The 21,877-nt window shown below is 43.6% G+C and overlaps 2 protein-coding genes across 2 annotated transcripts in view; both read left to right on the top strand.

Annotated features, from left to right (window-relative positions):
- Positions 1 to 8,864, top strand: part of USP10 (ubiquitin specific peptidase 10) — a 44,672-nt gene extending 35,808 nt beyond the window's left edge. Inside the window, exons 11-14 of the mRNA XM_048958978.1 lie at positions 881 to 1,046; positions 4,181 to 4,325; positions 5,280 to 5,345; positions 7,718 to 8,864. Coding sequence (XP_048814935.1) covers positions 881 to 1,046; positions 4,181 to 4,325; positions 5,280 to 5,345; positions 7,718 to 7,905 — 565 coding nt within the window. The 3' untranslated portion in view covers positions 7,906 to 8,864. The remainder of the gene's footprint in view (positions 1 to 880; positions 1,047 to 4,180; positions 4,326 to 5,279; positions 5,346 to 7,717) is intronic.
- Positions 8,865 to 13,525: 4,661 nt separating this feature from the next.
- The window catches only part of CRISPLD2 (cysteine rich secretory protein LCCL domain containing 2), a 28,454-nt gene continuing 20,102 nt past the window's right edge, over positions 13,526 to 21,877 (top strand). The window contains exons 1-2 of the mRNA XM_048958984.1: positions 13,526 to 13,958; positions 17,930 to 18,252. Of these exons, the coding sequence (XP_048814941.1) occupies positions 18,010 to 18,252 (243 nt within the window). The 5' untranslated portion in view covers positions 13,526 to 13,958; positions 17,930 to 18,009. The remainder of the gene's footprint in view (positions 13,959 to 17,929; positions 18,253 to 21,877) is intronic.

The following is a 21,877-nucleotide window of genomic DNA, read 5'->3' as shown; positions in this document are numbered from 1 at the left end:
ATTCAAAGTGACTATGAAACTGGACACAGTCAAGTGACTGAAATCGTCATGTGTTTTAATTGCACAATCTGGACTTGGTTGTAATTTTTTACAGCAAAACATAAATTGGAGATGGATCAGTACTTTGCATTTCTGATCATGTGTTCCTAAAGCATAATTTCAGTAATTTGCTGTGAGCTGAGATGATTTTAAAGTCTCCCTGCAATAAGAGCTGGCTTTCTTAACATACTTGCCAGAAGTATCTGTTTCATAGAGCAGAGGTGTTCTTGTGCTTAGCAGTAGAGAAGCAAAAGATGGAGGCCTGGGTAGGAATGCAGTTAGGTATAGTTTCAACTTGATTTTAAAGCTTTGTTTTTACAAAATGTATATATGTAAACTGTTCCCAATTTTTGAGACTTCTTAAAATAAATCTATTTTAACTGTGCTGTGAAATACATAATTGTTTTTTTTTTTTCCAGTTCAGAATAAAAAGTTAAAACCTTCTGAAAGCTCAGGTGGAATTCAGTAAAGTTGATCGTAATATGTTTTAATGTGTCCCAAGTTGAAGGCTTTTAAAGGCATGGCCAAAAACTTCTTTGCTTGAAGCTTTAAGTGACTGATGCTTATCCAGAATTGTTTAAATCCTTGCATAAATAAAATAATCAAAATATAATTCCATTCAGTGTGCTCTAAGGAGTTATGAAACTATAAATGCATTAAAGCAGATTCAAGCTGCTGGATCAAGTGGATGCTAGCTATTGAAGCTAGTATTTGTATGTTTTGTTCAGGTTTAACTGTCAACTGAGTTAGCAAGGTGGGCAGTGATTTCTTCTTACTTGAAGATTCTGTACTGTAGAAAAATACTTTCCTTTTTTACATTCAGTTTTTTCTCTCTCCACAGATCTGTTGTTTACCAGCAGAGTTCTAAAGAATCTGCAACGCTGCAACCCTTCTTCACCCTGCAACTGGACATCCAGTCTGACAAGATACGCACCGTCCAGGATGCATTGGAAAGCTTGGTGGCAAGAGAGTCTGTCCAGGGTTATACCACAAAAACCAAGCAAGAGGTGTGTTCTGTTGACCCCTTTTTACAGTCAAATATTAAAACTTCTTCTTTCAAGGGTTTTTACTCAGCTCTTGGTTTACAAATAGCTTCTTGAACTCTTGCTCCTTGTGTTAATAAAAAAGATGCTAACCTTTTTGGTGTCTTGCAGCAGTAAAACATAATGCATCTGAATACATACAGTGAAAGGCATTCAAGGAAGAGAACCAACTCTAAAGAAAACTCTGCCTGTGAATTATGTTTTCTGAAGATTTTACTTGAGTATATTATTAATTTAACAGAGTAAACTGTGATAATAATATGTACTATTATAAGTAAAATGCCTTCAGCTAATCTTAACATACTGATTCCTGGGGATTGCCAGGAATCTTACTAAAATGAGCAGCTCTTCAGAGCATTGCTTGAAAGCACGCTGTAGCCTTGGAATAAGAATCTTGCAGCAGTTCTGCACCCCTGTGCATCTCTGCTGATGGCTTATTATATTTTGCAAACAATATAATACAGAAAAGTAATAATTACAATAGAGAAATACTGCATGGGAAGAAAAACATACTTCTGGCGTATACCTTGAGAACTTGCAATGCAGGTTAATAAATCAAACATTATCACCCATATGAGCTGTTGTCTTGCTGCTTAGAGCATATAGTAGTAAAAAAAATCATCTGCGGTGTGCATGGATTTTAGAGGCTGCATAGAAATGCAGGCATTCACTGTGTCTTTTAGACTTTTTTCTAAAGAAGTTAAGTCAGAAGAGCTGTTCTTATGTTACAAATTGTAGTGAAAACAGTGAGTGCATTGAAAATTACTATCTGCAAAGTCCTGAAAGCCAAAACGTGTTGTGAGGAAGCATTTCATCTTCATTCTCCATATGGGGAACTCAGAAACTGTTGACAAAGCTAAAAAACAAATGAACAACCTATTATTTTATTACTCTTTATTCTTTGTTCTGATTTTTTTAAATCTGAATTGTATTCTTGTCAAGTTGTGGGCATAAGCCATAGTGTCAGCAAGAATAATCTTCCAAATGTGTGAATGAGTTCTTAGCTTATTTTTTTAATTATAAGAATTTTGTGTTAACATAAGGAGGAAATCATCAGTTTCTCCTGCAGTGTTTGAAAATAAATAGGTGTCTTATATAAGTGTTTCCTTAGGTGTTTAAAGAGGAATGACATTCTCTTGCTCTGTATGCCATTCTGATTCTTTCTGGTCTTGCAGGTCAGTTCGTCTTGAACATTTCAACACCAAATATATATAAAAACTTAATTTTTAACTTGAAGTGACTTTTTTCTTATTTGCAGACCTGTTCATATTTTGTAACAGCAGTGAAGACTTGAGTAAGAAGCTAGCCTTTTCTCGTTTACTTTTCCTTCTTACCTTCCACAAACTCCTTTGAAGGAGTCTTCACTCCTTCACATTCTCTGCAGTTCTCAGACTGCTTCTTGAGGCTTACACAAATATTTTCTCAGGAATGACTCAGTGTTCACTAAACAAATGTTTGAAGCACTTTTTGCTGGTGATGTTTCTACCAGAAATCAGGTCTCCTGGTGTTCAGGGTAGCAGGACGTGTTGGGTCCTCAGCTGCTGCTCCTCAGCCTGGCACCAGAGCACAATGCTGCTGTGATCTGCAATATAAGCTGAGATTCTAGGTGAGGCACAGCTGAAGTGCAGGCACACATTCCCAAACAGCAGCTCTGACTGAGAGAGGAGAACAGCAGCTGCTTAAACCACTGCACTGATATTCTTCTGTATCTTTCTGTCTTGGTCTGGGCTTGGACCTGTGAAGTATTTGGGGTTGGTTGGTTTGTTCTGCACAAAGTTGAATCAAATTTTGGATTTGAGAAGCCTCAATTCCAGGAAAATCTTCAAATAACGATAACTTTCTGAATCAAGAATATTTTCTCTCTGTATAAAGCCTCTCCAGATTTGCTCCATAAAAACAGCAGCTGTTCCATGCTAGAACGCATGGAATATGCAAACTCTCCTAAGTTCATAGGAGAATTGTGTGCATTTCTTGTCACATCTTCTCTTTCAGAGTCTGCCTTAGAGCTTCTTTTTCTGCGTGTTATTCCTGGAAGATGGATGGGTGGGTGCCAGCAGGCACTTATTGAGTGGAAAAGAACAGGGCCCTGTTTGGCCTGCTGGTTTAAAAAAACAACAAAAAGCACAAAAAACCCCCTCTCTTAAGACTCAGAGAAGCTGCCACTGTTGCCAGTGGTTAGATGTTTTTTGGATGCAGAAAGGCATATTTTGAACCCTTAAGATGTAGGTGAAATTTTACAGTTTGTAGAGACTATTTCTGTTTGAAATGTTAAATCATTTCTTGTAAAAAGTATCAGCTCAAATCCCTGAGGAAATGGTGCACCCTGCAAAACCTGCTTGCTTCAGTATCCTGAGAGCCTTAAGTTTTAGTATGCAAGCTTAGAAGCGTGATAATTTTTCCTGGTGATTTTCTATTCCACTCTCTGTAGTAGAATTGGGTCCTCTGTTGGAGAGGAGTATGCTGATGATTTACCATAAAAAGGATACAGGTGCTTTTTTCTGAATCTGGAAACTTAGAGGAGCCTGAAGCAGTTACTTGGAGAATTTTTTTTATTTTTTTATTTTTTACTTCAGAATTTCTAGGAAGGGGAAGCATTTTTGTTCTGCGGTTCTGAGCCCAGTTTTACATTTCCAGGCAGTAACTTTTTGGGTTACTGGGTTGTAACTATTACAAAAAAAAAAAGTCAATATTTAATAAATAAAAATGTGTAACTCTTAGTTTTCTCTCTGTATTTTCTTCAGGATCTTTACAGAATGTGGTGTATCTTAAATATATCAATCATTCATTACTGAAACCTTCCCTAACTCCTGACCATGGTGATGCTTGTCTTTAGATAGCTTATTTAACAGCTCACTTTGTTTTTCAAGGCAATTCTTGAATATCAGAGATCTCATTGATTTTAAATGATTTTTAAACAGTTACATCACTGGTCTCTTACTGTAATGTGTCATAAACAGGCTTCTAAACTATCTTGTGCTATACAGACTTCTTTCTTTGTTTGAGTGTATTTAAAGTCAAATGTTCTTCCTCTTTTAAAGTAGTATTTTTGAGCAGTCAGCAGAAATCATATTTCATTCATCTTTGTTCTGTATTTTTAGGTGGAGATCAGTCGAAGAGTGACACTAGAAGAACTCCCCCCTGTCCTTGTTTTACACCTCAAGAGGTTTGTGTATGAGAAGACTGGCGGATGTCAGAAGCTTATCAAGAACATTGAGTATCCTGTTGATCTGGAAATCAGTAAAGGTAAAGATGTCTTTTGGGAAAGGATAACATTAACTCCTTAGTGTCTTTCAGTTCTCTTCTTTACTCCCAGCTTTGTGCACAAGATTTCTTCTCCATGGAGGGTATTGCCACCTAGAAATGTAGTAATTTTGCTGAATATCTTTTGTGCTTTTTTTCCCCTCCATAAAAAGAATATATTTAGCTATCTGAGATTCAATCTTGACAAATCTCATGTTGCCTGTATATTGGTTTGGGCCGCTGCTGTGCAAAGAACGTTATGATGAAAGATCTTACAACCTTTGTCACATCCTAGACATTGAGTTGGCCACGAGAGAGCTTCCTGCAGACCTAAAGAGTAAGGATGTAGGCTGGTGAGAACAAATACTGGACAAGACCACTGAATAAAGGACGTGTCCATTCTTAGGGCTGTTGCCAAACTACTCTATGTATTTTTATGTCAGATTTCACTTGGAAATGGAAAGTCATTGTAACAAACAGTGCCTGGTGAAAGGAGATAGACATTTTATGGAAGATAGAGCCTGAAAGCAGGCTAGTGATGGATAAAGGTCTGTCTTGATATCTTAAGAGCTGCTGGTTTTATGAAGGGTGATAACTTGTGTATATCCAGCACCTGAAGTCTGCAGTGTTAAATGCATTTTCTTTTCATCTGGCAACCAGCTCAAGAAAAAAAGAAAATTAATGATTACTTACATATCAAGCAAGATATATACTTTGTCATTATGCTTACTATTTAATATTAAAATGTCTTAAAGAATGAATATTTGTAGATTCTGCCATCACTGACAACAGCAGTTGCACCATTACTTGGGACCTGAAATTGACTGTTATGTACATTTTAAATGAGCTTTCTGTTTATACTAATGTTGATTTCTGTTAGAAATAATTGATCTCTCTTGAAACTGAGTTTCTGAATTTGCTAACTGTTGCCTTTGTGACTCTTTTTTCCTCCTCCAGAGCTACTATCTCCTGGTGTGAAAAGTAAAATTTTTAAAGGCCAAAGAACCTACCGGCTCTTTGCAGGTATTTTATCTATGTGCCTCTTGTCCCTGTATTGCAAATACAAACTGTACATGTAGAGTTCTAGATTACATAATATTTTCGTATAAATTATAATTTCCTATAAATTACAAAATTATTTTAAAACTGAAATAATTTATGGGTGTCAGATTCTCTTATTTAGTGATTTTTTGTGTGTGTGTGTATGCACATATACCCATGTAATGTTGTATCTGTATTTACATGCTGACTATTCCAGCTTGAAACTCAAACAAAAGTTCTGTAGCAGATCCACCCTGAAAAATAGCAGCAGCTGAAATACAGCTGCAGTGTAACTATGCCTAAAACATAGCCCAGGTTTTCAGAATAATGTTTCATCTGTGTATTGAAATTGTTGTTTGAATGCTGGCATCGTGTCCCGTTGAGCCCTCAGGATGAGTTGCTGGCAGTCCGTGAGCAGCATGCTGTGGGTGGAGAAGTTTAGCTTGGAGGAGATGATGATATTTGTGTAAGGAAATGATGTTTTTAAGTCTGCAATGTATGTGAAATACCTTAAATTGGTAGTTAGGGTTGGAAGCTCACGTAAGTATGCAGGGGCAGGATTTTCATACTGAACAAAGCGGTCTCTGGCAGTAATGAATTTCCTGGGGTTTAACACTCCTCCACAGTTTACGATTTGCACCTGCTTCTTTGTTGACACAGGAGAACATAATAAACTGGAGAATCCAGAGATTTTAACTTCTGTGTCACCAAATCTGTGCCAGTAATGGTGGCCTTATGTGACTTGGTGATTTGGATCTACTTTCGTGACCTGAAAGCTGAATTTACAGAAGGAAAAAAAATGCACCTGGCCTCAGAACTGTTTTGGGCAGTTTCATTTTATTTTATTGGAAGTTATTTTCATGGGGCAGATTTGGAGACTGTTTAAAATGACTTCAAGAAGTTTGTTTGCACTCTTAATTATTTCTAACTCCCCCTATGGAAAAATACAATAGAGTTTTCTGGCAGCTGAGGAATTCTCATCCATAGACACTGAGCTTAGATGATCTGAACAAATAAGTTTCAGGTATTGTGAGCTATCCAGTGATTAAAATAAATTTTAGAACACGAATAATTCCAGATTTGTTTTGTAAATTTCTAAAAACTTTGTCTCTTTGATATTACTGTAAAATGTTTGGTTTTGTACAAGTGAAGAAAACTTTGGGATAGGTTTGAAGTGTCTTTTAGGACAGGAAGACTGGGTCTATTGAAGTTTGAAACTGTTTTGTAAATGCATACTTTTGCTGATAGAATATGGCAGTGCTTTGTGTGTGGGCTTGTTAAGTGTGTGGTATGGGTGCATGCTCTGAGAAAGAATTAAATGCACTTTCTTCCATGCATCCTTAGATTTACGTATGTAGAAAACCTCTTCCATTTGGGGGCACTGTCCATGCATAATGCTGAATGCTCAATGTTAGAATTGGGGTTTGGTTTTTGTATGGACTGCTGAGCCCTCTGTTCTGAAAACATTTTGGATGTGGCGGTAATCGAGGAGAGAAGACAGTTTGGTGCTCTTTTGGGAGCAGCAGCAGTTGTGTTCCATTCAAAATTTGAAGCAGATTACTGAGAACTAATAAATGGGGAATTTATAGATTGGTGCTTTAACAGAACCTGTTTTCAGAACAAAATTCTAGTTAAGAACAGAATGAAAGAATGATCGTGGGTGGACTGATTGGCTTTACAATCGCCGTGATTTGAACAGTGCCCTGTTCTGCTATGTAGCTTTAATGCCCTCTGGTTTTTATTTTCAACTATTTTGCTGGCATGTAAAAATGCTTTACAATTGTTTGCCTTATGGACTGTGCTTAGTCTTTGTTTATGGGCTTTCTTAGACTATAATCTATAGACTTTCTAGTTTTCTTTATAGACTGTTCTGTAGATTGTTTTTAATAAGTTGCTTAATGCATTATGGCACTTTTCATTCTTAATTTATTTCAGTATCCTTCAGAATCATTAGATTCGGTATGGTGGAGAGGCGTTACGTAGTACTGCCTGGTTGAATCATGAGTATGTTATGAAGAAAGCAGAATGCGACTTTAATTCGTGCTTCTATGTGGCAGTGGGTATTCATAGAATCATAGAATGGCCTGGGTTGCAAAGGAGCACAATGCTCATCCAGCTCCAACCCCCTGCTGTGTGCAGGTCACCAACCAGCAGCCCAGGCTGCCCAGAGCCACATCCAGCCTGGCCTTGAATGCCTGCAGGGATGGGGCATCCACAGCCTCCTTGGGCAACCTGTTCCAGTGCCTCACCACCCTCTGAGTGAAAAACTCCCCCTAATACCCAACCTAAACCTCCCCTGTCTCAGAATAAAACCATTCCACGTCGCGTACGATCACAAATTTCTCTTTTCACAGTTGTTTATCATCACGGAAACAGCGCAACTGGTGGCCATTACACTACGGACGTCTTCCAAATCGGGCTCAACGGCTGGTTACGCATCGATGACCAGGCAGTGAAGGTGATCAACCAGTACCAGGTGGTGAAGCCGTCTGCAGAACGCACAGCCTACCTCCTGTACTACCGCCGAGTTGACCTGCTGTGAAACTTCTCCCTCTATGCTGTGTGTGCAAGATACCTGCTTTGTAGAACGCCAACTATCACTAACTTTTTTTCCTTCTCCTGTAAATGCTCTTTTGAGTGAATCTCTTTTTTTTTTTCTTTTTTTCCCTTGCAACTATGGGATAGAGTGAAAAAGGAGGCTACCGTGGGTTTGTGCACAACGTAGTTTGTGTTGACTTTGACTTTTGCAAAGTGGAGTCGCTGGGTTGAAAGACTCGAGTCTCGTGAATGACAAAAATTAAAAAAAAAAAAATTAAAAAAAAATTTAAAAAAAAAATTTTAAAAAAAAAATCTGAATTAATGCTGAATCCTAAGATGATAAACAGGGGATTTGCATTTGATTCCCACTTTCTAATTGCGTAGTAGAAGAAAACGCTGCACCAGCAACAGAACTTGTAGATTTCTGTGAAAATGTTTTATCTTTACTTAATTAAAATAAAAAAAATAAATAAAAATAATAAAAACAAACAAAAATAAAAAAGTACTCTCTGCTCCCCCAATAGTTTTTGATAAGTGGTAAAACATGAGCCAATGTGTATGAGATGGAGATGGTCCTGCGTGCTTCGAAAATGGACAAGCGTACAAAATGCAGAGTTGCTGGTTCCTAATAGGAAGACACATTTTAATAATTGTGTGATGAGAAACTGCTTAAGTACACATTGCAGATCAAATATTTGGAGTTAAGATGTTAGTCTATATAGATGGGTGATTGTAACTTTATTGCTATTATGAAATTTCAAACTGCATTTATGCTTCTGTGTACATGAAATTTAAGAAAAAAAAAATGGGCAAAATAATTAAGATTGATATTTCTTTAAGTCTGCTTTGTTTAATTTTGCTGTCTGCTCTCCTATAATGTTGAGTTCCTAATTGTACACAGTTTAGTGATATCTAGAAGTATAAAGTTGTCGCCCATCAATAAAAGTCACAAAGTTGGTTTAAGGTGTGTGTTTGCGTGGGTTTTGTTTTTCCTCTGGTGTAAATTCTAGCCTTGAGCTCCTAAACGTTGCCTTGTGGCTCTTTTTACAGGGCACAGGTGATGTTGCTGCAATGAAGTGCAGGTGCTTTTTGTCTTTAACAGCTCCTTGGAACTTCAGGAGTTCCGTTTGTTGGCATCCAGATGTAACCAACCTCGGGGAGGAGAGGCTGCAGCCCCTGGGGAGTGAATCCTCCCTGTGTCCTACATGAAGGGCTGACAGGATGCCAGCCTGAATGGTTCCATGTAAGGTGATGTAAGGCTTTTCAAGAGAAAGGAAGCAGCTCTGTAAGTGCCTTAGGTTGCAACACTTGTCTGTTGACATGGGCTTCCCCTTTGCGTTTTCTCCCAAGCAAGAATTAGTCACCTTGCAAAAGACAGGAAGCTTATTCATGGCTGCTTCCTGAAAGAGTAAAATGATGGTGAGTCCTGGGTGCATTTAAAATGCAGGGCTGTGCTGTTACATGCATAGCTCCTGCAGCAGGAACCAATGAGCTGTTGGGGCAGGGCAAAGCCCAGCTGGCCTGTACAGGACTTTTCTATGCTGTTCTCTTGTAGGAACGACTGTGCTGCTCAGTTGTACTGCAGAACTTCTATCTTTGTGCTACCAGAAGATGGAGGCCATTGATCTGGTGTTCACCTGCATCTCCAGCAGGTTGTGAAATGGGCATTTCTGGTAACGTAGACTTGTTGTGCACCTCTTAGCATTGCAGCAGCTGCTTCAGAGACACAACAGCAGCAGCTTTGTGCAACAATTCGTCTTGCAGTGCCATGGCACCACGAAAAATGAGGGTTTCACGCATCCTTCCAGCAGAAGGGGCAGGTGATTGCTAGTTGGTAGTGGGTCCTTGCAACAAAGGGTGGTTTTGACCAGTGTCACCCAAAGCTTTGAGCTTTGAATGCTGGATGCCCTGTAGCTTTTCTGTTCAGAAAAGACCCACATAGGCCTGTTTTCTAAGTTTGAAGCCAATAGAAAGGAACTGGAGCTCCCCTTAGGTGTTAAATAAATAAATGGAATTGGAAAATATGGAAGGAACAGAGAATGCTGGAAAAAAAAAAAAAAACAATAAAAAAACCTGCCTAAGTGCAGTTTGCTCTCTCTGTGCATTTGGTTGTTACAGGCAGGTTGCAGGTGTTGTTAATTATGTGTGAGTAATGGCCAAGTGTAAAGGCAAGCATTGAAATCCTTGGTAAGGAATGGAGGTTGCTCAGATGGTATTAATTGTTGTGATTTTCGGTAAGGATATTACGAATGCTCTTATTCTGCAGTGGATTACTCAAAAGGGGAAAAAGCAGTACGAGCCACGGGGCAAGTCTGATCAACACACACCACCACAGTTTCTTTTCCTTATTAAATCCTTCCCAACTTTGCAGCCCTCTAATTATTCGCTCTGTCTGCAGTTATGTAAAAGAAGGAAAATCACCCCAAACTCCCCCCAAATGAAAATCTCATTGGCTGAGGTGCTGTTAGAAAAATCTCAGAGCATGAATCAGGGATGGTTTGATGGGCTGGGGTGAGAAAGGCTTCCGATACCTGCAGCTCTTTGGGGGCGGGAGAACTCGTGCTTTTCATTTTTTCACTTACCTGAGAGATTGTAGCTTTTAATAATGAAAGCAATTGTGTTTCTTTTTCGCTCATTGCCAAGCAGATCCCTTCCAATAGGGCTCTCCCGTGTGTACATGTATGCAGACCACTGCAGAGGGCAGTGGTGGCACACCCAGATGGTTCCATGTGTGGATGACTCCGTGCATCTGACCGTAGCTCCTGTGGCATGCTGTGAGTGTTCTCAGGGTGTTCAGGGGTTCCTGTGTTACAATCCTTGGCTTTTATGGCCCCAGGGATGTAGGGAGAGTTCTAGCAAATGCACAGAGTGGGCTTGGTGGTTGTGGTTGCAATTCACCTATGCTGGGGTAGGATCTGTGAAGGTGAGAGTTTGGTTCATGCTTCTGAGCTGGTTTGGGCTGAAGAACTTTAGTGGTTGCTTCCTTTTGAAAGGAAAAAAAAGGGGGAAAATGGAAATGAAAAGAAGGGAGTATGGGGGATAAATGGGAAAGAGAAGGAGGAAAAGTGGAGGGGAGAAAGGAGAAAAAAAAAAAAGAGGAAAGGACCCCCCGCAAAAAAGGAAAGTATAGGGAAGAAAAGGAGAGAAAAGGAGGGCAAACAGGTAACAAAAGAAAGAGAAAAGGGGGGGGGGGGGGGGGAGGGAAGGGAAAGAAAGCTGGCCCCCCACATTCAGCAATCAACTTTTTGTGGCTTTTCTGCTTGTTTCTTCATCTTGCTGACTGACGTTTTTGTTTGACCATTGGCTGTGTAGCACAGGGTTTGAAGATTCAAGTCTCGAGATGTTTTCTCTTATCACTGCTTTGCTCCAGCTGTGTTATCTCACTGCACCCTTCAGTGCTGGAGCCAGATATTGCAGGTCAGTGCCATGGCTTTGAGTCTATTCCCCATTCTTTGCTTTGCTGCAGTCCTGGTAATGCTGAGCTCATATTGGAATAAGAAATAAAGGGGGATTTAGGTTGAAAACCAAGACGTGCTGTCTGCGTGTTCAATTAGGGGCGAATAGTGAAATCTGTGTTTCTCCCTACTCATTGGATATTACATTAAAAGCATCTTCTCCTAATATATACTTATGTACAGCCTGCTTTATGTGGCTTTTACCACACATGAAACCGAGACGTTATAATCAAGGCCGTAATAATGCTGAGTGACTGAAAGTAACTTCTGATTGTTTTGGCTTTGGTTGAATGTAGGACCTGAAAGTGCTGACTTGTAACAAAATGAGATGAATGAAAGCCTCATTTAGAGCTGTGCTCATACCTGAATGCTGCAGGGCATGGGGAGACTGCATGGGTGTATGGTAGAAAATACCCCAAACACCAAATATTTGCATGGCAGCGGGGCTGATGGAAAATTGACATAGGATGGGTGAGAACTGTGAAGGCCTCAAATTGGGTTGGAAGAGGTTCGTGTTGGATATTAGGAATGATTTCTTACCCTGTAAGAGCGGTGATGCAGTGGTACAGCTGCCCAGGATGGAGTCACTGTCCGTGCACGTGGGGATGTGGCACTGAGGGACGTGGGCATGGTGGGGTGTGTTGGTGATAGCAGAGGTCTTTTCCAGCCTTCATGATTGTATGAATAATTTCCAATAGGAACGTTTGTGGAGATGACAAAAAACCGCATTCCTGAGAGAGCTGGAAATAATTTGTGTTGCTGCTATGTGAGAGGTTAAATGAGCAACTCAACTTTCTGGCAAGCACGGTGAGAAGCACCTCCAGAGGCTGTGAGTCAGCACTGCTGGAGCGGCAAGAGAGCAGCAGGAGGATGCAGAGATGTCAAAGCAAAGCCCTGTTTTGTCCTTAGAACGGCCCGCAGTTGGGACAGCATCTCAACCTTACGGGAGAGAGCTGCCCAAATGGCACCGAATCACCTGTTGGGATTGATGGAGCGTGCTGTCAGTTCATAATTTGTGCTGAAATACTCTCAGTAAATACGTTTGTGAGAGCAAGCAGCAGGGGTCTGGTGTTGTACTGAGTGGGGACACCGGGATGTGTGTGAGCGATACGGTACTGACATGGAGAGTGGGCATGGTGGGGTGTGATTGGTGACCTCAGAGATCTTTTCTATCAGTGATTCTATGACCCAGCAGCACTGGGGGTAAAAAGCCTCGACCCAGTGCTGAAGATCCCCAAGTGATGAGAATCTGCTGCTGCTTCTGCAGAAGTTCTTGGGACGGCGGTGCATGAGATGAAATCAACAGCGGTGGCGTGGATGTGGCTCCATTTTGAGGGGCATTCTGCTTTGCTCATGTGATAATGAGCAGCTTTGATAAACAACTGTGCTTAGTGCAAAATCTTGGAAGCCTGTAAACTGTACATCAGATTGGCTGCTGTTTTGCATAAAGAAATAATTTGTTGTTTAGAAGAATGGAAGGACACTCTATCCCCAAGAACCATGCAGGAAGGACTGGGTGCTGTCGTGGTAGCATCCCACCCCACTCTGCTGCACGGAGTGCTGTGATGCACTCGTGTAATTACTCAGGGTACCACTTTGCTTTTCCTGTTTGTCTGATTAAAACAAAAAGAAGAAGAAGAAGAAGAAGAAAAGAATAAGATCTTTTGCTCAGTCATTTCCTTTCTCAGAGTGTAAAACCACGTTTCAACAGTGCATGTGGGCTGACACCGCAGGGAAGGATCGTGCTGGGAGGCTGCACTGGTCTCTTGGGGTGTCCTGCAGCAGAGGTGAGCTTGCACCATGCTTTGCTTGCTCCTGCTGTTCCTGCTGACAGCTGCGTTTGTGTGCAAGGAACGTCAGTGCTGGGTGAGCTCTGGAAACGGACCTCAGAGGGATAGAAATCTGCCTTTGCTCAGCGGATGCCCAACTGGGGAAGAAAAGGAGTGATGCTGCCTGGCTGGGGCATGGCTGGGCTTTTCCCATGGAGTGCTGGGAATTGCTGAGCCAGCAGCCGAGAGGACGAAGCTGGCTTCTGTCCCATGCAAAAAAAAAACCCTAATTTGGGTGTTGTTTTTTTTTCCCCAAGCTCATCACCACTGAATACCCGTGGCAGAGAGCAGGGCTGGGCAGCAGCTCTGCCTGCAAGCTGCTTGAAGAGAGAATGAGTGTTACCCTGCTTATATGGGGCTGCTGCCTCCTCCTCCTCTTCTTGCTGGGTGTTGTGTTACAGCCTTTGGGAGGACGGTCCTAATTTTCCTCGCCCCAATGAGTGTCGTCCAACAGCGGTGCGATGCAAAGCGACACTCCTCTACTCCTGCCTCCTTTTTTTTTTCTATTTTTTTTCCCCCTTCTGTTTTACAGGCCGATTGCCAAACGGGATGATCCAGAGTTGTGTCCTCTTTGCCTGGAGAGCATAAATACCACTGGGGAGCTCTGCGAGACCGCAGTTGGTGCTCGCTGCTGAGCCGAGACCTCGCGTCCCCACACCTCCCCGGGCTCCCTGCATCCTTTCCCCCTCCTCGCTGAAATATTGCAGCTATATAATTTATTTCCCAGCAGCAAGCTTGGAGGAGCAACTGCTTCCTAAGAAGTGCTCGGCAAGGTGAGTTTGCATGCATCTGAATTGTGGTTTGGGGTGAGTGCTTGGATGCAAGGAGGGTCTGTATGCAGTCGAATTGGCACAGTGTGAGTAACTTCTCCATCAAGCCATCTGAGTGTATGATTTGCAAAGGGTGATGAAGGACTGATGTGCATTTATCTCTAATGAATGGGAAGGGTTCGTGTGGAGGGGAAACTGACCAACATAAGGGATGATGAATTAATTGGCTGCCCATAGGCACATCCATTCTGTTCCAGGGAGCTGGTGTTGGTGTGGCTCTGAAGTCCCATCTAGAAGGAATTTCACGGTGTTGTCACATGGTGTGTCTGTTTCTAGTGGGTTTTTCATGTGGTTTTGCATAGAATCTCTGCCACTGGGGCTGCATGAGAGTGGACCGCAGTGGCAGAGCCAGATGTTTCCATGTGGCCTTGAGGATGCTGAATCCAAGGATCTTGTCATCCCCCTCTTCTTTTGAAGCTGGGGTCATTCTGTAAAGCATTAAATGTGTGCATCTCAGTTCCTGCATGAAGTGCATTAGGAGCTGGATTTATGGGTCCCTTCCAACCCAGGTTATTCTATGATTCCATTGTGGCTTCCTCACTTGAATTTTTGTACAGGGATCAGTTTGACCCCAGGCAGATCCCCCACTGCTTTGCTGCTTTTGGTGCTAGCCCTTGTATTTCACTACAGCATCAGCTTGTCCCACACATCACTCCCAGCTCTCGGGATGCTTTGACTGCATGTGTTTCCCATATGGAGGAGCAGAACCCACTTGTGTGCTCCCCAGGAGGCAGCTGAAGATCAATAGCTGTGTGAGGGTGAGGCAAGGACGTAATGAAAGGCAGAAGGCAGCACTCCTGCCAGCCCCCAGCTCCTCTGTTCCCTGTGACATGCAGCTCCAGCTCTGAACTGGGGAAATAGCTTTCTATAAATACTCTTTTCCAAAGTCCAGTGCTGCTTTTTCACTTCCTCGGAGCCCAGCAGAAGCTCCTGCTGTCCCAGCTCGGATTTGCCTTGCAAAGTATTTGGGAGCTGCTTTCTGCCGACTCACCCATTTCTGAGCACTCCCAGATGTGTCCCTGGCACCAGCATCAGGAGCCTGGTGCAGTTAAAGGGAAGCATAACACTGCTCCTAAAACCTTGAAAATAACAGCAGAGCCTCGCTCAGCTGACTGTCAGCTGAACATTCTCCCCGAAAAATGTCAAATCTCATCCCAAAGGCAAAATATGCTTTTCATCTTCCCTAATGAGGAGTTCCTAGTGCAGACTGGAGGCTTTGCCCAGCGCTGGGCTGGCTGAGCTCTGACACATGGCCCAGTGTTTGGTTGCACCTGGGCATGAGGCCGTCGGAGTGGGGAGGGGGGTGTGAGCAGATGGATGTCTGAACTCAATGAAATGTGAGCATCTCTCTGCTGCTTTCAGTTAACCTTTGGCACTGCGGCTCTTTCAGGTTGGATATTAGGAAAAATTTCTTTTCCAAACGAGTGGTTGGGCATTGGCATGGGCTGCCCAGGGTGTGGTGGAGTCACAGGCTCAGGGGTGTTTCAGAACTGTGGAGATGTGGCACTGAGGGACGTGGTCAGTGGGCATGGGGGGGTGGGTTGGGATGGGACTTGGGGACCTTAGGGGTCTTTTCAAACCTTCATTATTCCATGATTCTCTTTGCTCCCATCACCTCACCCTCCCCTTGGATGTTCCCTGCTCCTCACCTGCAGCCAAAGCACGGGAATTGTCTTGATCACCCAAAGTGAATAAGGCTGCTCAAATGACCCCTTTTTGGGAAGGTGCAAAGCAAGATACAGGGAAGAACATCACCAGGAATAATGCACTGTTTGTTGCAAAGCTCCGGTCAAACCCAGCCATGTTGGCTCGGTCCTGGGGCTCTGCGATGGAGCAGCAGCTGGCTTTCCAGGCTGCCCTTTCTGTAAGTTCAGTGTTTGCCTTAGATGGGTGGTGGGTATGGGCTCCTGTTTAGCTGAGGGCACCCGGCCAAATGAAGGGGTACAGCAGCAGCATATGTTGGCTGTCTGTTCCCTCCTGCTCTACCTACAGGGCAGGCTGCAGGGAAAATCGCCGGTGCTAAATGGCTGCATTGTAAACGGTGGTGGCAGAGCATCTATTTTTAAACTCTTAGGGAAGTGCCTCAAAGTAGGAACTGTTGCTGGGATTTGGGTCAGACAGTCTAGCAAAGCGATGGCTCTGCTGCCCCGCTGTTAGAAAGTCGGGGGAAGGCAGCACTCAAGGCTGGGACAGGAATGAGTTTAAAGCTGGGGTTGCCCCCAGGCCACCAAACGTCCCAGTCTTTAGATGTGCCTGGGGACAAGGAGCATGTGTTGGGCTTGCTCTGCAGGAAATGGCAATCAGCTGTTACCTAAACTTAGTAAATATATTCCTATGTTGTTCTACCACGGCAAGGGCTTAATGCTCTGCCTGAAGGCAGGCTGATAGAAGCTGGTTTTCATTCTGCCTTATTACAGTCAAAAGCCCTGAACAGAGACTTCTGCTCTTTTGTGAAGACATCCTGCATATTTTCAGGGCTTCTGGATGGCTGTAGATTTTCTCCACCTGAGCAAAGCTGCTCTGCTTTGTGGATGCTGTTGGTTGTGGGGAGGAGGGGATTTGGGACTGTGTTCAGCCCCGTGTCACTGGGTTGAAGCTTTTCTGATAGATCCCGATGATCTGGGTACACTCTCAGCATCTTTGTAATGGCGTTATCAAAACCAAATCCTGATGTAAAGGCAGAGATAAGGAAGCTTTCTTCCAAACTTTAGCCTGAAGGAGAGGGATGCTGTGCTCACACACAGTCTGCATGGGTACTTATTGCCTCTTGTGGACAATAAGGTTTGGATATTTGGAAAAATTTATTCTCAGAGCAGTGAGGATCGGCACAGACTTCCCAGGGAAGTGGTGCACCATCATCCCTGGAGGTGTTCAGTGTGGAGATGTGGCACTAAGAGACATGGTTAGTGGGCATGGTGGGGATGGGTTGGGGTTGGATTACTTGATCTTAGAGATCTTTTCCAGACTAATGATTCCATGATTCTAACTCTGTTCTGGAGGCTCTTAGATCCCCTCCTAAAGAGGCCACAGAGCCATACAGCAGCCCATGCTCTCCTCCCTGAATTGCCTGCAATCTGAATAAAGCCAGCCGAGCTGCGCAAGCTTCATTGGACAGAATGTGGGGAAGGGAGGGAGAGGAAGGGAGGAATTATTGGGAAATGGCAGGTGGAGCCTCACAGATCCAACATCTTGCCAGAAAGTGGATGGGAATAAAACACAGCCATCAAACCGAGCAGGTCAGCCCTAGGAACGCCTAATCTGCTTGGGAGATGCTGGGTGCTCCGTCTGCTTTTCACCACACCATAGCTCACCCTCTGGCCATGCTCCCACCTGCTGTAACGCTCTACGGCAGCGTCAGTGAGCACCCCGGTGCGTCATTTGTCAGCAGGAACTGTGAGCATTCGGAGTTACGATGACATTTCACATAAACAGCCGCTTGCTCGAGGTCTGGCAGCTGCTCGGCTGCAGTCTATTGGCAGAGCAGGGCCTTCAAATAGCTCCTGCTGCTCTCTGACCTCGGCGATCCGCCTCCCTGGGAATTATACTTTCCCTTGTATTCAGATCTGTTCTCCTCTTTTACAACTGCTCTCGGGGGAAATAGCTTCAAACATCTCCTTTTTGCGTCTGCAGAGGGTCACAGATGGGCTTTGCTGGGTGCTCCCCACTGCTTTTTGTGGATGAGCGCCCAGCACCGTGCCTGAGTGCTTCCCAAGCAATGCTCCCAACCCAACACCACTGGGGAAAGAAACTTGAATTCCCGTCACCCACGTTGGTGCTCTGTTCCACTGGTCCTTGAAGAGAATGATAATACTTTATGCATCTTTTTAAAGCAAAAATCTGTGTTGTGTGGCTTCTTCAGTGGGGATCATACCAAGATCTTCTGTTCACACTGCCTGTTTCTCCCCCACGTCCAGATCCGTGCTGAGCCACTGGAGACCCTGAAAGGAAACTCTTCTGCTGCCTTCACTCTAATTCTGCCTGCTGTAGAAGAGCCATGGATCCTGCCCTGCCTTGGATCCTGCCTCTTGGATGTGTCCTGCTCCTGGCAAATGCAGCCCACTGCTTTATCTTGCCCAACTCGAGTCACCTGGAGAGCATTTTGAGCAAATATCAGGATGGGGAAGCTCACTCCAGATCCAAGAGAGCCATTTTGTTTTCAGACCGACAGGAGATACTGATGCTCCACAATAAATTAAGAGGTCAAGTGTATCCATCAGCCTCCAATATGGAATACATGGTGAGTACAGCTTCTGATGCCTGGCTTTATTTCTACCTTTTTTTTTTTTTTTTTTTTGGTCATAGTGCAAGAGGTGCAGAATTTCCTCTGAAGCTAGCTTTTCTCGAGAGGTTTCCTGGTGCTGCTTCATTCCAGAGTGAGCGATGCTTTAGATCATTGGGTTGTTTTGCTTGGAACAGGCAGCAATAGGGTCATCTCGTCCATCCGCTGCATATTTTCGGGACTGCTTCCATTATTCATAAACTAACGTCTGGCCCGGCCCTGGACACATCTCCAGTGATGGCAATTCCACAGTTTGCCTCAGCAGGTTCTTCCATTACCTTAATGTCATAAAAGCATGATTTTTTCCCTATGATTTAACCCGTGTTTTCCCTGTTAGAGCTTTCATATCGTTGTGACTGGTGTTCTGGGATGGCACGTCCATGACACTGTTGGGGATCTGCTCAGCTCTCAGGACAGCAGTGCTTAAAGGATGTCGTCTTTAGGTCCTTTCCAACCCAATCCCTCTGATCATTCATTTCAGTGATTCCTATTTGTCTCCATCTGCAGAGCTCAGTCCCTGGAAGTTGCTGGCACGGCTCTGGGGAGTTGAGAGGTGGATGGGTCAGCACTATTGGCTTTCTGTAGCTCAAGAAACCAAAATAAAAGTTTGGTCAATGGATTCTCCCACTTCAGAGGGAGAACTTAGAATTATTGGTATGAAACATGCCTTTACCGTCAACAATTCAGATGAATAGTTTTTTCTCACCTGATGCCAGAGACCCTACTTTGAGCTATTTTAGACAAGCCCTCCAAATACTGTGGGGCCAGAAAATGATGTAGGCAAATAATTTTCTTTTTTTGTGTGCGCCTTTTCCCAATGTGCAAATATAGTTATGACTGAAGCTAGCCTGACTTCAGCCATGTGCTCCTGCTGACAGATTGGATGAGTAATGATTTGTTAAGACCGCGTTTAAAAGGGTAGGAGAAATAGCACTTGTAATGTGAAGTCTCTTGCCAGCTGCGCTGAAATGAATACTGCAAATGGAAAATTCTCCCTGTAGTGACTGTAGGGAAAAGGAAAAGAGAAGAGCGAGCAGAGGGCAGTAGGGAAGGATGATTGTTCTTCAGTGGCTTCTCCTGAGCAGTTGCACCGCTGGTGCTCCATCCCATGTCAGAAATCACATGTCTTTCTAAGAACCGCTGCCTTGTGCCTCTCCTCCTCCGCAGGCGCCCATCCTCCAGCAGGCAGCCCAAAGGATGCTGCCAGAGAAGAGGTGATTTGATTAATTTCCAGAGAGTAAACACGAGGCATGAGAAAGCCAAGCGTGTTTTGGTTGGCTCGGAGGATCTGAGAGGGCTGCAGTTGCGGGCTGCACATTGGCCGACTGCTATTTACGCTCGCAGCGCGGTCGCGCTTTTATGTTTGTCTTTGCTCAGTGTGCTTTTCTAGTGGCTTCATGGCCGATTGAGGGCAAATGAAAGGGCCCTATATGCTGCGAAGAAAGAAGCTGGGTATACGGCGGTGCTCCTTGGAAAGGCTATAATCAGTCTTTCATGTCATCGTGTTTACCCAACGTTACTTGGAAATGCAGCGTGTATTCTGAATGTGAATTTCACTTTAATCCTTTGTTCTGCGTAGGACATTTCTCATTTGAACTTGTTTAAGAGGATGGTCTGTCTTTAGCACTGTATATAAACTTTTCTCTTTCCCTTTGGAGCCAGTGTGGAGCGTCACAGGAGACATGCTGCTCTAATTTGTGGATAACAAAGTAGAACTGCCTGTCAGTCTCCAAACGCTGCTTTGTGAACGTCCCAGTTCTGTATCTGATGTATTTGAGTGACAAAGGGAGCTAATATAAACCAGGAACAAGATCTATTTTTCTACTGCCGGGTGAGCTTCAGTCAGAGGAGGCTATTAGTAAGGAAGCAATGCGCAGTAACTCCCATGACTCACCCGGGGATCAAAAGAGTTACTGCATATGCAGATAGATAAAGATGGAGTGGAGAAAGAAACAGTTTTGCTGCTGGGTTTGTATAGTTAATTTAAAGCCAGCACATGTATTCAGCCTTGGTAGAAACTGAAATACAGACTTTGTCATGGGCCAGGCGTGAGCAGTGTTTATCTTCCCAGTGCAGTTGCTCAAACCCTACAGCAGCTCTATGAGCAACTCTTCCATTGTGGCTTTGGAGTATGCATGAGTGGTGTGCAGGAGCCAGGACCGTAGCAAACTCCTTGTTAATGAAACCGGAGTAGAAAGAACACAACAGTTCCTAAGACACCCTGACCTTTTCAGATGGCTTTCAGCAGTGATGAAAGGCAGAAATCTTTCCTCTTGTGGAGGCCCAAAGACAGATGGTTAAAACAAAATTGTTCTCAGTCCAGACTGCTGGAGGAAAAAGAGTTCTTTGTATACAGGGTATTCATTCTTCCTCTTAACAGTAGGGTAGAGGCTTTAAATTGCATTATAGGATTATTGCACTATAAGATATGGATGCAATGTATATATTTTACATGTATGGTGCATACCAGATTTTGAAAGTCAGCTTCAGATCTGCGGGAATAAGGACAATCCATGTACTAAATCACTTGGATCTTGTGTACCGACAGGCTCTTAGAAACCCCTGCTTGAGAAGTCAGTAATGGGCTTGGTGGGTATCTCAAAACAAGGGAGCTGCTTGTGATCAGAGTGGTCTGATAGCAGAAAGCCTAAGTGGGAAAAGGGAAGAATTTGAATGCAACCTTGTTCCCCAAAGAGTGAGAAGCTGCTTTGCCAGATTGTTGCAGAAGGGGTATAAGAAACTGAGTGTACAACACACAGTTCCTCTGGCTTTGGTGTTCTTCATAGATACTGCTTTGAATATTGGCATAAAGAATTCCTGCAAGTGTAGCTGGAAAAGTCTGAAATCTTTTTATTATTATTAGTATTATTTTTTTTAATGTTTATTAAGCTCTGAAATTATTCCAGGCTCCCGACCGCATTCACGTCTGAGAAGAAATAGGCAAATAACAGCTCTAATTTAAATGGGATGGCTTTGTAATCTGACGCCTGCAGAAATGAGCTTCCCTACTCACCAAGCACAAAGCCATGCAAAACTGTAGCTCGCTCCAGATTGCCTGTTGAGTGTCTTTTGTCTAACCTCATTTATTCTACTCATAGGCATCAAAGGAAGATGTAACATATGTTCACATCAATTTCCACTTAATAGCCTGTTGCTCATAAAGTCTCTGCGTTAAATTAGGAGACTTGGAAGCCTCCGCCTTTGTGGCTGCAGGGAATAGGGCTCTGCTAGAAAGTCTGAAGTCCCAGCAGCGTGTAACGTCTTGGGAGAGTTTCTGTGGCTTGTGTGTTGGATGGGAAGGCGGACTGTGGCCGGCCATTGCCTGTTGCACAAAGTGGGAGACCACAAAAGGCTGTGTGTCTGGGCACAATTGCAATAGTCTGCTCCGAACAGAGGTTTGGAAATGTGGATGCGGTGGGTCGGATCTCATACACCTTCAAGGAGTTGGAGGGCTGAGATGGAAAATGGTTTCATTCCCACTGTCGGAGCTGTGTCCACACAGGGTTTTGCAGAATTTGCTTGGCCACTGCTGAGTTCAAAGCCAAGCTGCTGAGCTCAGAGCAGCTCTGGATGTTGCTGGAAT

This window comes from Lagopus muta, chromosome 12 (assembly GCF_023343835.1).
Source record: "Lagopus muta isolate bLagMut1 chromosome 12, bLagMut1 primary, whole genome shotgun sequence".
Lineage (NCBI taxonomy): Eukaryota > Metazoa > Chordata > Aves > Galliformes > Phasianidae > Lagopus > Lagopus muta.
The sequence above is the reverse complement of the archived record's forward strand: the minus strand, read 5'-3'. Positions and strand labels throughout refer to the sequence as shown.